Raw genomic sequence first — 16,050 nt, forward strand, 5'->3', positions numbered from 1 at the left:
GCTCCGGGTATGAAATGTTTAATGAGATCTGTGAAGAAGAATGGCCATTAAAAACAAGCAAAAAATTTGTCTCCGGATTTTCTACGGTTTTTTGGGATCTATTCGGTTTCGGCTCCACCATTGCTTGCCGTGTCAATTTATTTAAGAGCCACAGGTGAGTTACAAACTATGTGTTGTTATGTAGCATAATACTTATAATAATTTAAAAATTATAAGTTCCGGGTTTGGAAACTATATGCCATGAAATCTAAAACATATAAGCTTTAGATGCTGCGGGAAGAACAGATATATTCATTGTTTTCCTACCAATGGTAACAGTATATGTTATACTGAGTTTGCACTACGGTTAATCAGGTTGTAATGCACAAAATTTTGTCGGTCCAACGTTTTTTTTTCTGACATTCAATGGTTTTCGTGCTGTCTGTTTCTGAGAAAATGTCATTCGAGTCAAATAATATTGAACAAACAAACTTTAAACTGATTTTTGTTAATTTGAAGAGCCCTTCGGGCGAAAAAGTGGTACTTGATTTTGTCCTCTAGTCTACATTTCTGTCGATGAATTCTCAAACTCACTTCAAAATAATTTTCCCTCAAATAACCCGATTTCACAATTATAGCCTGTAGACTCTTCTCAAAATAAACTATTTTTGTTCCAATTTTTGTTGCGCATTTAGCCGAAAACAATTTGAATTGCGTTTTGATCCAATATCAGCAAATTTCGGCGCTTTCCGGCTATTCTATTCTGGGTAAATTTACTTTCAATCGTGACAGATTGTTGCAAAAAATGACGTTTTTTTAACGACAATGAGACCAACATTCCAAAAGATAATGAAAGTTCCTTTTGTATATATTCGATCAACTAATTATCTATTTTTTCAGTCGCTTTAAAACTCAAAAATAGACTTTTGTCGAATCTTGTTCTGATCTTTCAAAAATTGGAACTGAAGAACCCCTTTAGAACCCCAAAGCTATTGTCGAACTATTTTGTTTATACATTTGTGCGCTTGGCCGAGATACTAACCCATTAATTTGGCGACCCGTATGGTTATTTTGTTTATCATGCCTTCCAGTTATTAAGACCGAGTTGTTTATTAAAGTGTTTCGCACTAAATAACAATCTGTTCAGCTTAAGTTACTGCACAAGCCCTTTTCTGAACAAAAATTTCTGCGAAAGCTGTCAGACACATACTAAATTTAGAACACGGTATGAAACGTTTGCTGATTTTGAGACACATTGAACGGCTTTTGTAAACAGAAATTAAAATTGGGTTTGTTTCCTAACTGGCCATTTTCTACTCTTTTTTAGCCCCCGCGTTATTTTTTGATTGTACTCTTATTTAGAATTCACAGCAAAACTTTCCCCATAAAAATTCAGTTGAGTTAGAAATGGAAGGAAAAGCAGCAAAAGAAAATTTTAACGAGACATAGCGAGCAGCCAGCTGAAAGGCAAATAAACAAGAGTGAGTTGAACCCAAAATTACTTTCTAGATTGATTTAAAAACGATATCGGAAACCCACTGATTCGAAACCCAGCCGGAAATGCCCTTCGATCGATTGCCGAAGGTCGTGGAACCCGAAGCTGAACACGAGAGCGAACCCGAAGTGGTCGAGCCCGAAATCGAGGACGTCGAAGTAGTTGAATACGAGTCGGGTCAACTACAAATTCGGAAACCGAGGGACCATATTCCTTATCGAGGCTGGAAAACACTTCGGGGGTTATTAGTTACGTTGTGCATGTATCTTTTGGTTGTTCTTGCATCTTACATCTGGCTTGAAACTTCCATCGAATTAAATGAAAATTATCAGCTGGTTTTGAAAAAGCGGCGGACTGAACATAAAATTGGAAAACCCGCTCAAATGGTGCACGATTAAATAACTCTAAAACGGGGAGTCAAAAAACTTCAAATAATGTTTGTACAGAAAGTTTGATCAAAATGCTTTTTTATCACTTTTCAATAGAGTTGGCTAATTTTAAAATTAGTTTTCTAAGTTGTTTAATAGACGAAAGGGAAATCAGTAAGAGAAGTTTGAAAGTCTAGATCCAAAATAAATGCGCAGAAAAAGGTTGGTGAGATGCAAGGATGGTAGAGGTGACCTGGATAAACTGTCCACTATACCCCCGTATGCAACCCAAATGGTCTGATGAGAAGTGGCTGGGCTTGTCACCTCAGAATGGGAGTCTATAAAAAAAATTTGGTGAAAAACTGTTGCCAGATCTGTTTACTTGCTAAGAGAGTTGTTTTTATTTTGGCCCAAAATGAACCCGGACAACTAAGCCACAAATTATGGTTGAGAACAGTTGATTGGGACTCAGCTAAAGATAGCAAAAGAACTCATTCGCCATTATAAGTTTTTCGCACATTCGCCATTATTTAAGTTGGAACGAACATGATAAACAACTTTTTGATTCCTTTTATAATTACTTCAGTTTCAAATAAGTTACATAAATTATTGCCAACAACACAATAAATAACATAATAGGAACAAAATTTCGAAAAAACTTATCAAAAATAGTAAAAGTATTTTTGGCACAGCAAGAATTTTTCAAATATTCAAAAAATGTTCACATCTTAGCCACAATTTTTTTCACTGAATATTTTAAAAACAATCTGTTCTTTGAACATCGCACACAAAATTTATGCAGAAATTATCAATGATAAATAAAAACAGACACAAATTAGATTTAAAAAATTAATTTGTCTGCATTATTCTCAAATTGTGAAGAATGAAATCAAATTGATACTTTAACTCTGAGAAAGAAAGGAAACTCAAAAAAAGTTCATCGACTTTAAGCTAGACGAATTCAAAAACAATTCTTTTTCTGCTTTCGACTTTGGTTAAACAAATTAACCTAGAAACTTTTTTGTAATTTACAGAATTGAATTTTGCGCTCTATTTCACTTCCACAAACACGACCCACCAACAATAACAAATAATTTCAATATCTTTTTACTCCGTTCAAATAGTTCCGATCAATTTTTTTTATGATTTCATCGTTTTTTGAGTTATTGGTTTTATCTGTCCTCACTTCAATAACTAGTCAAAAGCGAAGACTAATCAAGTGAGATTAAAGAAGAACTTAAGAGCAGTAGTTCTAACTAACTGTGCGTGCTTTTTTGATATAGGGAGGAATTGGTTTTTGCTGAGAGCAAACTTGAAAAGTAAATAGTGTTTCTTTACCGGAAAAGCAATTAAGAATAAAATTAGAATCAATGAGTTGTCTATATTTCTCGTAAGTGTTCATCTTCTGATTTTGGACTGCGGTTGCTGTCCCCGCAGAAGTTTCATTTGAGATTTCTTTTCAATTTAATATTTATGTTCGTCTATTATATATCGTAAGAGGAAATGTTGTTAAAATAATGAAAATTTTTTCAACCTTCTTGCAGTATCGTGTGATATAAACCCAGGACTTGACAGTGCTCGGATTATGATTCGTAAAAAACTGTGATCAGAGGTCAAAGGGTCAAAATCTGGAAAATAGTGTGCCCAGAATGAACTTCACGTTAATCTCCCCCTCCCAGTTTATTGGTTTGCACAATAATCTCGCCAGAGGCCCATTTCTGAGTCACGTCGTCCTGTTCAGAGTCTCAATCTGGACCGATTTGCAAGCAGTGCGAAGTGAGTGTGGAATTTGATCTGATCAGAAGTTGAAAATTTAGGATCTTCTCCGTTTGTGCCCCCCAAGCACGTTATGGAACCCCCTAGTCACAAAGAACGTGTCATTACATAGTAAATATCAATGTAAAAATGTGGCACCTGCGTCTTGGGGGGGGGGGGGGGGGGGTGGTCGTACGTGAATCTGAAAGATTCAAATGTTAAATAACATCATTTGCAATGCAGTTCATTATTCTGCCGCCAAGAACAGTAACTGTCCTGTCATAAGTATTCTGCGTCTTCAGCTATTGGTTTCCGTGAAGTTAACCTTTTCTTTATTACTTAAAAAACGAAGAGAGAGCCATTTTTGTGGTCTTCTCGTATTCCACCCCCCCCCCCCCCCTCCCAGCTTACTGTTCCTATAACTCATATAACCTATAGCTATCCATCATGGTAATTGTACTAACGGAGGACTAGATTTTCGTTTGGCGGAGGCGGAGATATTATGGATTAGACCTCCTTTTTGTTCTTAGAATCAAATCACAGATTGTCAATATAGTATCTGATCCAGTCTTGAAAGTAAGCAACATTAGCAAAACAACTCAAGTCTTGTTCCGCGTAGAATAGGCCAAACCAGGCCCTCCAGTAAGGGTTGTTGCTGGCTACACCGTACAGACATCTGGGTTCATTATTCACATAAGATACATCTGAGTTGGGGGAGGAGTGTTTGAATGTGTAGAGAGGGTTCCCACTGTCACCTCCAAATGTTCGCCCGTGTCTGTATTTTGGAACCCTGAAATATTTTTCTTTTCGTTTTTTCGAATAATTTTGATAGAATTTGGGATAAACTGCTGCTATCATTACGAACCAAAGATGTGGACTATTTGAATATTACGTCTACTTTAATTCCATAAAACCGATCTCACTACATGTGAAAAGGACATTACCATGTGGGATATGGCGACAAAGGAAAGATTATACTGGTGCTAGGAAAATTGGCCGACAGGGCGTTTAGCCGACAAGTAAAAAATGAGAAATTTAGCCGAAAGTTTTTTCATAATTGGTAATAAAAGTCCATATTTGGTCCATAAATCAGTAGTTGGGTTGTGATAGATTCACATCAAGTCCCACGGGCCGCTGAGGCATGGCCAGATGCGGTAAAATACGGTCCGACCACGGATAGACCTCCGTTACTCTAGTTGATGAAAAAACTGCGGTATATTTGTCCGCTTACGAAATAGTGTTTTAAATTGGCCAATCACAGCTTTAGAATGAGCTTTATTGCTCATTTTACTTAAATTGTCGGTTAAATTTCTCATTTTTTGGTTGCCGGCTAAACGCCCTGTCGGCCAATACGGCGGCCACCGATTATACTAATTGGTTCGCCTTATTAACCAATAGATTATAGTCAAAATATTATAGTAAAACATTATAACTTGTATTATAATTTACAATTTTCAAAATTCTACAAATTTTTCTACTATTGATTAAAATCTATTGGTAAGTGCGCTGGCTCATAATTATTTCGGTCGATTTCATATGTGTGCTCAAACAGATAACACTCAGTTATGAGTCAGATCGAACGGAGCGACCATAATTTCGTTCAGACTATGGGTTCGATCCCATTTATTCCCCCTCCCCTCCCCTCCACGACTCAAGTAGGTCTGGCCGAGGCCTGTGTTAAGTTGTCAAACTAATCTTGGCGCATGTGTTTGAGCCCAGTAAAACTGAAATTTTGATCTCGACATTTCTTGCAAAACTGGAAACATCTTGCCAAGATCTTGAAGAACCAACATTTCATGGTAAATCTTGATAAGATCTCGGTAAGATCTTATCAAAATACAAAAAAAATTACTGACAGCTCTTGACAAAATCTTGATAAAACTTATTGTCTTTTCTGAGTGCTGCTCGTCGTATCTCGTCCTCAGAAAAAATCGAAGTCTTCTGAGAACTCAACACTCTAAATAAAGATAAGGTTAATTTACTTCAACGAAGTCGAGGTAAACTTTTGCTAAGATAAAGTTAAGGTAATCTTTACCCTAATATCACCTTTTTTGAGCTAAGGTAGATATTTAGCTTAACTTTCTTTAGGTAAAAATACCTTAAAATACCCCAACATTTTTTTTGTAAAATTACCAAACAAAAAGTTGACGCTTGCAAGAAGTATGCTTTTCTGCAGAAACGAGAAAATTTGCTGCATGTCAATAATCAACATAAAAGAGAGGAGTAACAGGTAGTCACAAATTTAGGATTGTTTTTTTTCCTCATAATTATATTTTCAATTGATCTCTCCCATATTTTGCGCAATTAAACAATCATTTTTGTCCTTGAGTTCTTGAAACCGTTTCTGTTGATCATAAATCAACAAAAATGAATTCCACACCTACAGACAACAATTTTGTTTCATTTCAACTCATATTTAGTTCTATTTTTGGCACAAACATTGAAAAAGTAAATCGTGTTTAGAGGTGCTTTTCAATTCATTCCAGGGTTGATCTTTCCTGGTTACCTTGCCCGGATGTTGTTTTTTGATAGTCATGCATTGATCTTGAAACTTGAAAACTTAATTTTTTCATGGTAAGTACCATGTCAAGATCTTGGCAAGATTTAACAAGATTTAATAAGTGTACCAAGATTCCATATACTGGATGCGCGTATGTGTGTATGAGTGTGTCTGTGTTTCTGTGTGCTTGTATGTGTGTGTGTGTGTGTGTTTTTGTTTGTGGGGAGGGAAGGGAGGGGTTGGGATTTTGTGTGTCCCGGGTTGAGGTGTCAACGTTGAAAAACCTCTAAAAGATGTGAGATTTGAGGTGGAATTGACGAAAGCCGTGACTGTAGAAAATTAAAAAGTCGTAGGCGGTGAGAAAAAAAACCGCTAAAGAGCAAATATTAAAAGACAACCGCTAATCTAACCAAATTTCAAGAGGGAAATATAGTCAGAAAATAGTGCAAGTATTACCGTGGATGCGGTGTGAAAGAATTCACCGTGAAAGTTGCTAAATGTAAAAAGCACCGATTTTTATTTACCACTTTATGAAGTCATCCTGTTTTGAATAGAAATGAAGTTGCAGGATAAGAAAGCTGCAGGTGGTGCAGTGGTAGAAAAAAGACTGCTTAGGATGATGTCATGGTTTTGAAACTGGTTGATGAGGCTTATTTTTTAAATTTCAAACAGTTGTGGTATGAAAGAGGGCAATATTGTTGGGAAGTAGTGCAAGAGTTACGCTGGATGCGGTGTAAAGAATTCATCGCTGAAACTGCTGAACGTAAAACATCACTGTTTTTTTGTTTAGCTCGTAATGAATTCATCCTGAATTGAACAGAAATAAAATTCCACGAAAAGAAAGTGCCAGGTAGTGCAGTGGTAGAAAAAGATACTGCTAAGTATGAAGTCAGGGGTTGGAAACTGGTTGTTGCCGTTTATTTTTTTTATGAATCGATAAACTGACTACTGATTATATAAAGATACATTATATATATATATATATATATATATATTATTTATTATATATATATATATATAATATATTATGTATATATATGTATATATATATATATATATATATATATATATATATATATATATATATATATATATATATGTATATATCAATTATTTGTCCTATGATAGGCATTATGTCGGGGATTTTATGCTACTATATTTTGAATTCTATTTACTACAATGTTCACATAATTTTTGTGAAATCCCTTTTTTAATTCATAAAGTTAGTTAAATACAAAAATACCACATTATTTAGTTCAGATTTTCAAGCTTTAAATTATGTACTACTATCAGATTACGGAATATATAGACGGGAACAAATTAATATCAATGAATTAATATCAATCCTGTTTGTTATAAACAAGGCCTCGCATGTGATTTTTAAGAACAGTTAAGACTATATTAATTAAATGCAAATAGAATCTTCATTTGACCTTTTTAGCTGAAATCAAGGTGTGAGCAGGAGATTCCTGAGATCACAACAATTTTCAGTGCACATAAATCTCAATTGAAGGAATTAACTTTAAAAACGAAGATAATTTTGCTTGCAAAATGGGAACCAGACTAGATAACCTGGCAGTTTTGTTTCTGAAGTAAACAAATTAAAAAGATAAAGAAACTACAAACATAGAAACGAAAAGTTTCCCCACTTTCTGGTAACAATCAAATAGACCGCTTCTCTTAGAGACAACTTCCATTTTTTTTACATTTTGTTAAGCCCTCATTTAAGAACAGTTTTACCTGGTTGACGACCATAAAAGGAACCTATCAATCCTAAAACATCATATATGATTTTTGGTAGATACTTACTAAGCACACAACGGTCGTTTCAGAAGTAGAGCTACAAAATTGTTCAATTATTTCTAGAAAAAATTAGAAAAAATCAATAATTTTTTGTACCTGCTTGTGCAAATTTGGTCTGGCCAGTTATCCCTCTGTCTTCCAGCTGGGGCTTCCTCCAAAAGATATAGCTCCTGGTTTGGACATCAAAATTGATCAAACAACTCCAAAAATTTGGGAATATTTTTTGGTTCTATACGAAAATCATGTAAGTTTCAAAATTCGTAGTTTGATGAAAGAAACAATTGCAGCCCTAAATGGCCAGCGAGTTATCAAACATATAGCCTCTCGGAGCCAGTATCATAAATTCATTAAATATTTCATTTGATGACTATAACATTTGTTTTTTTAGTACTCATTCCTGAAGGAGGCTCTTTTAGCGAGTATTAGTTTTTGAATAAAGTATTCCCCACTTTCATGACAAAACTCATTTCGTATACCTTTTGTCGCAAGACCCCACGGATTTTAACATCTATTGTGTTTCTTTGATAATTTTGTCTAATCTGATGCATTTTGTCTACTTTTAATTCTGTGGAAATTACCATTATACAGATTAAAGTAATAGTAATAATAATAATATTAATCAAAGAGTCAGAGTCTGGTAGAGTGATAAGAGGTCAAAGTGTGGAAACGGCCTGGTCACGCCGTTGTTGTTTATGTCGAACCTATATGTGGGAAAAGTAAAACGACTCATAATAAGGCGATAGTCGAAGAAAATTGTTAGGCAAAAACAAGAACTGTTTGAAAAATGTTCCTTTAGTACTACTGCTAGGAACTTGTGTTCAAGACTTGTTCGTCCCATACCACATGTCGCCAATAGAGAACAATAGTCTGGCTCTAATTCTCCGCACAAAGGGAGAATCGAACTCTCTGGAAACTGAAAGTTCTTCACTTTGATCATTGCTATGTCGTTTTCTAAGGAAGTCCAATTGAATCTAAACGAGAACAATTTTAAACCTTTTCTGTTTTATAACAAATAACAAAATTTGCAAAATCTCAACGCATAGATGTTCCATAAAGCGGAGTGAATCTGATTTAAAATCAAAAGAATCTTCAAATAATTCTTTGAGAGTTGGCGCAAAGAAAAAAAAACGTGGTTGACATCCACGAGGTCAGAGGTTTAAAACCATAAAAGACAGATTTTGTTTTTGGAAGAATTCCGTTGAATGCCATCAAATATAAGTTCACCACAAAAAAGCAAAAATCTTACAAATATTCTCCGATTTCACCGCATTCATCGCTGAAAAATGCAGACGCTCCGCCGCTATTCACCGCAATTCTTACATATTTTTTGACAAAAACTCAACAGGGCAAGCAATATTGAGAGAATTATGAATTTTTTGTTTGCATTACAGATTTTAATTTGGTACAAATATTAGAAAACTACTGATTGTCGACACAGTCTTCCATCGTCTTATATAAAATATAATCAACAAAGCAGTTTTGCTGGTGACTTCTAGTTTTTGAATCCTAAACAAAATCATAATGAACCTTAACCAAATTTAAGAAAATATTGTTTATTCTCGTGATGATCATAGCAGAAACTGCCTAAATAATTCTCCAACCATCAATTTGGTAAAAATTGTTAAAACAAATTTATCATAGAATGTGACATTTTTAGTTTTACCTGGATATAATACACGTTTTCTAAGAATACACAAAGAAAATCAGATCTTTATGATAAATCATAATTTACCAATAACATAAGTGTAAGTAGTTTTACTAGCTATCAAAGTATTGGCCAAAAATAGGAATATATCATTAACAAATCAAATAACAATAAAGACTTTTTTGTTCGCCAATATGATTTGTTTGAAAATAGCACACCAGTGCCACATTTCTTTTGATAGAAATTCATAATTCTGTCGTTCTTTTTTTGATGCTTACATTTCTATAGGAAACTCTGAAATAATATATTTTGTTGATTATCTCGCATGATTACATCAGACAACTCTATCTTACCTATTTCCATCAATATCGTGAGTTTGAGATTTGTTTACAAGCTGAAAACGTATCGGGAAAAAAATTGGTTCCAAGAATATGTATGAAAGTGGAGTAGAATCAAGTGAGAACGTGACCACAGATTTCTGACTATTTAAAGCAGAAGCTAAAAGAAATTTTTACTGATAATTCTGCATATATTTTTATCACTTATTCGTATTGACAAGATTTATGGAAATACAATTTTTTTGTGGCACAGACTCTATGCGTTTGACAGTAGAGCAAAAAGTTTTGCTTCCTACTCTCGTTTACAACTGGAATTACGACAAGAACTATTAATTCCAGGTGGTGCTAAATTCTGAATAAAATTACACGGTTGAGATCCCTAGTTAAAGTCCAACTTTTTCCATAATTGCAGCCGATTTCTTTTCATAAATAAAAATGAGTAAAAACGAGACAAGCTAAAAGGTTCCGTCAACATCTGAGATCAATGTCGTAAACTTCACCAATCGCACCCGATGGTTAACCAAATTGCGATACATGTCACTTTCTTTCCAGGATATTGAAAACTAGACATTGGTACGGTTGCGAGAGTAATTCGATGACATTTTTTATTCTCTAACCAAATTCCCGGACTCGTTTTATTGTCCAGCCAATTTTGAGGACGTTTATTTTAGTTCCAGTCAAAGTCAAGGACACCACTCAAAGAAACCACACTGACAAATTATTCTCATACCCAAAAATTTTTTCAAAACATTCTTTCCAGGACCTACATCGGCTGAAGATGGTCTTTTAATAATTCCAGGTCTAGACTATGGTAAGTTTTAATCTGAAGCAGTTGAAAGATAACAGTAACTATATTTATATAGTAACTTAATTACGCCAAATCGGAAAGCACAACGAAACATCAAAATGGATTTTAAGCACCATATATTGATCTTGTCATTCTGCGTGGGGTCCCATATAATCAAATAAATTGTTACGAGGTTCCATAGTTTCAGCACAATCTAGTGAAACTTCAATATTGAAAAAAAAAATTGAGCGATTTTTTGTTCAATGCAAATCGACCTTCAAATTTTGCACCAAGTTGAGCGAAAGCGACATTTAAGGGCTTACTTCGTTGATTCGATATATAGAGCAAGTTGTTTCCTTGCAAACTGCCAAGAACGGTTGACATATTAAGTGAAAACGTCTTGCGTAAAACGAGAAAAAAAATAATATACAAAAAGCTGTTATTTTAGTGTATATTTTACCTCTTTGAATTTCCTTATGTTTTATTTTTCTGCCTGCGAAAAATTTTACAGGACAATTGCAAGGCAATTATTAGAGGTATTAATAATTGCATCTGAATTTTGCTCTTTGCAGCATACACCAACGGCTCATCAATACTTGTTTTGTTTAGAGCCAAGAAACATTTGTACTGTGCTGGAATCTTGTCTCTCAATCTTCGAATATCTCTGCAAATTCGCGCCACAGTTTTCTTGAATCGGTTAGCTTTTGAGAAGCTAATGTATGCTGAAAATAACGCAGGCAAGGAGATGAAGAAAAATTTAAAACACAAAAAGACTTACTTTTGCAATTTTTCCGAACTAATTTGATGCTGGGCGCATTTTTTACGAGCCAAAAATGCAACAGGTATTTGGTTTTGAATCAGTACCGACTCCATATGCAACCAGAGTTTTTGCTTCTTAATATATGAATAATTTATGCTGTCAGTTTCACGTTCATGAACATATAAATAGTGATAAAAAGTGAGATACTAAGATGATAATAAAATCGGAACAAACACTAACTCTTGATTTTCAAATATCTTTGAGATGTTTCTCCGATTGTTAACTGGAACTGGTTGTGCGAAATCTCCCACATAGATGTATACCTCCTTCGCTAAAATCAGAACTTTAAAAATTGTAATCAAATATTTGAAAAACGTTTCTCATGTCGCTCTCAAACATTTAAAACAAAAAATCTCTTTGTTGTATGTTTTTAGTCTCCGGGTCGAGGTTTTAGAGAAAAACACTGTTGTGTTGCTGTCAATAGCCGTAAAAGTGTATAATTAATAAGGCAGAGCAATCGCGTCTTGTAGTGGTGAATTCGTTGGTTTTCTAAAAATACGATTCCCAGTTTTTACTGGTGATACAATTTCAATGTTCAGCAAAAGTATGAAAATTTACTTGAGGCCCCAACTGAGAATAATGTTCAGAAAAGTTGTTTCTTGAAATTTACAGCAAAAATTTATGGTGTTAACTAAATCTGTGAGTTTGTCTAATTATTTGAAATGTCTTCCGATTCGTATTTTCCCAAAAAAATGATATAATTACTTTAAGACTTACTTTAATGATCATTAACGGATTTAGTCTCCATTTGACGAAGATTTTTTGCCATTGCAAAACCAGAACAAAAAGTTAAAAATTAATAGCGTAAAATAACATAAGAAAAAAATAAAAGATGCAGACGTATTTTTTCAAAAATTGCTGTTAGGGGTAGGTAGGTCAATAGGGGAGGAAAAATTGTTGCAATATCAACATTACTCAAAGATATATTTTGACCTCAATCTTTACGCAGTTTGTAATAATTTCACATAAAAAATAAGCTGCTGTTAGTTAAAAGAAATTTGGCTACTGCTCTAGAACAGCAGCCAATGTTCGAAAAGAAAAAGTTAAAGTTCTGGCCAAGAAAAAATTTGTTTCAGCTAAGGAAACAAAGAAAAACAATATAAACAAATTTCCTGGACTACGGAAAACTATTTGAAAACTCTCCATTGTAAACTCTACCTTGACTAACCTCACGCAAAACAGGAACATCAAAAAAGAAGAAAAATTTCGAACCAAAAACTGATTGCTGAATAATATTTTTTGTTTTTGAAGATTCAGGCGAAGTTATCTCGCTTTTCAACAATAATTCCAAAAAAGATGGAGAGCGTAGGGTAATTTTAAAGTCAGGGAGAGAGAGAGAGAGAGAGAGACGGGCGTATAGTTAGATATACGGGAAAGGAGCAGATGGAGATGGGGGTTTAGGGAAAAGGTCTGGTGGGGGTGGATACATCGGGAGGGATGTGAGAGACTGGTTAGATTTGTTTTTTTTTGGGGGGGGGGGGGGGGAGAAGGGGTAGATGTGTGTGTGTGTGTGTGTGAGTGTGTGTGAGTTCGTGTGTGGGGGGTGCAAAAATGATGGGAAGGATTAGATGCTGGCAAGTAGTTGGGGTCATTGCACTTTTCGACTGTTGTAGCGTCAAAACTTCTAAAAATTACCATTTCACCTTTGAAAACAGCTTTATATAATAAAATAAGCCACTGTAAAAGTCTAAGATTTGAAAACAGAAAACTGCGTTATATAACCGAAGATACCATTGCTCAAAGATAGTCAAAAGGCCAAATGATTAAAAAAAAAACTAGCTTCAGCTTTAAAAAAAAACATATAGCTTTTCAATCCTCGTTGAGTCTTAAAAACCCTGTAGAATACCAATAATTCTTTTCTAATCGTAAGAAAAATGTAGAATACTAATTTTCCTCTCGAAGTCGTAAAAACTATAACAATAATATTACTCCTTATCGAGACCTAAAAACCAGCAGAATATAAATCCTCCACTTCGATTCTTGGGTGTTGACTGAAATTTGGATGAAGAGGAGGGACTGTTCAGGGAGAATTCATCTGAAAATGACAACTTAGGTCCTTATTTTTGTTTATTAGTAACTAGGCTAGTATCAATGTCCAATGCGCAGAAACAGAAGTCAGCGTTCTACAAAACAAAAGTAGAAATTTCAAATGACGAACTACTTCTCTTCAGTTTGAAAATAGAACAGGTAGAATACGCAAAAAGGACTTGAAGAGTCGTGAACGAAAAACTTATCAAATACTATCTTTTTCACAGACAAAAAAAATCAAAACATTGTAAATTTGAAAGCAACCAAATTTTAGTTAGAAACATGTGTAGGTGTTGGGGTGTTAGTAGTTGGTATAGAGAGGTGATTAGATAAGAGCGTTAAGAGCGTAGGACTGTGGGTAGGAGGTGGTGGGATAGGTAAGTGTAGGGAAAAGCTTTGGGGGAGGGGTAGGTGGGTAGGGGGTGTAGGTAGGTGAGGGACGTAAGTAGGTGAGGGGTATGTAGGGGGACAGGCATGTGGGAGGTAGGTTAGGTAGTAGTTGCGGTATTGGGGTCGTAAGGTAGCTGGAGGAAAGTTATGTACAGGAGGTGGACAGATGCTCAGCGTGCATAACTAATAAAGGGGGTATGGGTAGGTGGGTACGGGTTAAGATAGATAGGAGAAACTCTTGGGATAAAAAAATCTTCATAACGACCATTTCACCTTGAATATTACCAGCAGTCTTATTTACTAAATGTTACTTACTAAGCTACTGCCGAAAACCATTAAAAAAGAAGTTAACCTTCAAAAAGGGAGTTAAAGGCTCGGATAAAAAATCAGAGATGAACAAGCTTGCTTCAGAACAATTTGAACAAACTTGCTTCAGCTTAAAAAAAACTTTAGAATGAAAATACTCATCTTCGAGTCGTAAAAACATCAATGGAACTATTAGTTCTCTGCGGTAGTGAGGTTAACCAACCACAAAACATCATATGGGGGCACTTGTTGCATGTTAAATCTGAATTTAATCAAACAACAGTGGCTTAATTTCAGGGGACGCCTCGAATTCGAAGCGGTGTAAAAAAATTTAACCGCTGAAACCGCACGTCTTACGTCAACGCACTGGTAAATTTTGCCGTATATTTTTTGCGCTGCAATTTTGTAATTTTTAAATTTTCAGCGATAAGATTTTATTCGCACCGCTTCTTGTTGCTAATGGTGAAATACTTTTCTTCACAACTTAACCGGTGAAACCAAAAATTCCACATCTTACAATTGCTAAGCATATAAAAAAATTACTGGTGCCGCAAATCTTACAAATTATGAACGCATGTTTTCTGTAAGCATTCCGAAGAATTGCTGAAAACAAAAGTTTCCCCTCTAATAAACTCTAATAAACTTACAAAACTTGACAGCTAAAATCCGCAAATATTACAAACCTTTACCACTTTACCCTATACATCACTAAAACATGCGGGGTTTTGAGATAAGTGTTTTTCTCACCGCTATTTACCGCAACTCTTATATTTTCTTGACAAAACCTCGATACGGGAACGTTTGCCCGCAAGTAGAAGTTACAAGAAATCTAAAAAAAATTAGGTACTTGAGGGGTATGTAGGGGGACCGGCATGTGGGGGTAGGTTAGGTAGGAGTTGCAGTATTGTGTGGTACGGTAGATGGGGAACGTTATATAGAGGAAGTAGAAAGGTGCTCAGCGGGGTTAAGTTTTAAAGGCGTAGGGGTAGATGAAGAGGGGTTAAGATCGGCAGGGGAAACTTTTTCGGAAAAAAATTTTTTCATAACGACCCCTTTCACCTTGAATATTATCATCAGTTCCCAATTACTAAATGTTATATCTAAGCTACTGCCAAAGTCCAATATTCAAAATAGAAGTCAACCTTCCAAAACGGATGTAAGGGCTCGAATAGAAAAACGTCAGAAATCAAATGATGAACAAACTTTCTTCAGCTAAAAAAACCTTTAGAATAAAAATATTCAGCTCGTCTTCGATTCGAATTAAAATCAATGGAATGATTAGCTTTCTGCTGTAGTGAGCTTAATCAATCAGAAATCATCATTTGCCGGCAGTTTTTGCAACTGTTAGATCTAATTTGAATCAAATAACAGTGGCCTAATTTCAGGAGACGCCTCGAAGTCTAGCGTTAAATTTCTCAAAACAATTCATTAAGACAGCTTTCCAGTGATACTATCATTGAGTTTTTCCTTGTATACCATTTTATGTACACTTTGATTTCTTTATTTTTCGAATATAAGATAACCCCTTTCGAGGTATCAAAGCTAAAAATCTTTAAAAAAATATAAGAATTGAGGTGAAAGCGATATGAATTATTGTGAAAAATGAGGCTTTTAGCGCTGAATACGGTCAAAGCGGCCAAAAAAAAGTTTTATCGCTGAAAACAACCGTCAATTACAACCGAGTTGAAAACAACCGAAAATAACCGCATTTCACCGGTAAAAGTTTCTGAACTTTTTCGGTGTAGTTTTGAAAGATTTGTAAATTTTTAGCGGTAAAATTTTATTCGCTCCGCTTCATGTTGAATGGTGAATTACTTTTTTTTCACCACTTAACCG

The 16,050-nt window shown here is 34.9% G+C and overlaps 2 protein-coding genes across 2 annotated transcripts in view; both read right to left on the reverse strand.

Annotated features, from left to right (window-relative positions):
* The window catches only part of LOC142349335 (uncharacterized), a 268,438-nt gene extending 262,218 nt beyond the window's left edge, over positions 1-6,220 (reverse strand). The window contains exon 1 of the mRNA XM_075400811.1: positions 6,210-6,220. The gene's annotated coding sequence lies outside the window, so the exon portion shown is untranslated. The remainder of the gene's footprint in view (positions 1-6,209) is intronic.
* The window catches only part of LOC142349170 (serine protease SSP1-like), a 30,791-nt gene that overhangs the window by 2,420 nt on the left and 12,321 nt on the right, over positions 1-16,050 (reverse strand). Inside the window, exons 2-6 of the mRNA XM_075400583.1 lie at positions 11,671-11,761; positions 8,693-8,871; positions 7,997-8,072; positions 4,062-4,387; positions 3,377-3,701 (exon numbers count right to left, since the gene is read on the reverse strand). Of these exons, the coding sequence (XP_075256698.1) occupies positions 4,135-4,387; positions 7,997-8,072; positions 8,693-8,871; positions 11,671-11,761 (599 nt within the window). The 3' untranslated portion in view covers positions 3,377-3,701; positions 4,062-4,134. The remainder of the gene's footprint in view (positions 1-3,376; positions 3,702-4,061; positions 4,388-7,996; positions 8,073-8,692; positions 8,872-11,670; positions 11,762-16,050) is intronic.

Source organism: Convolutriloba macropyga, chromosome 11 (assembly GCF_964194025.1).
Source record: "Convolutriloba macropyga chromosome 11, txConMacr16.3, whole genome shotgun sequence".
Taxonomy (NCBI): Eukaryota; Metazoa; Xenacoelomorpha; order Acoela; family Convolutidae; genus Convolutriloba; species Convolutriloba macropyga.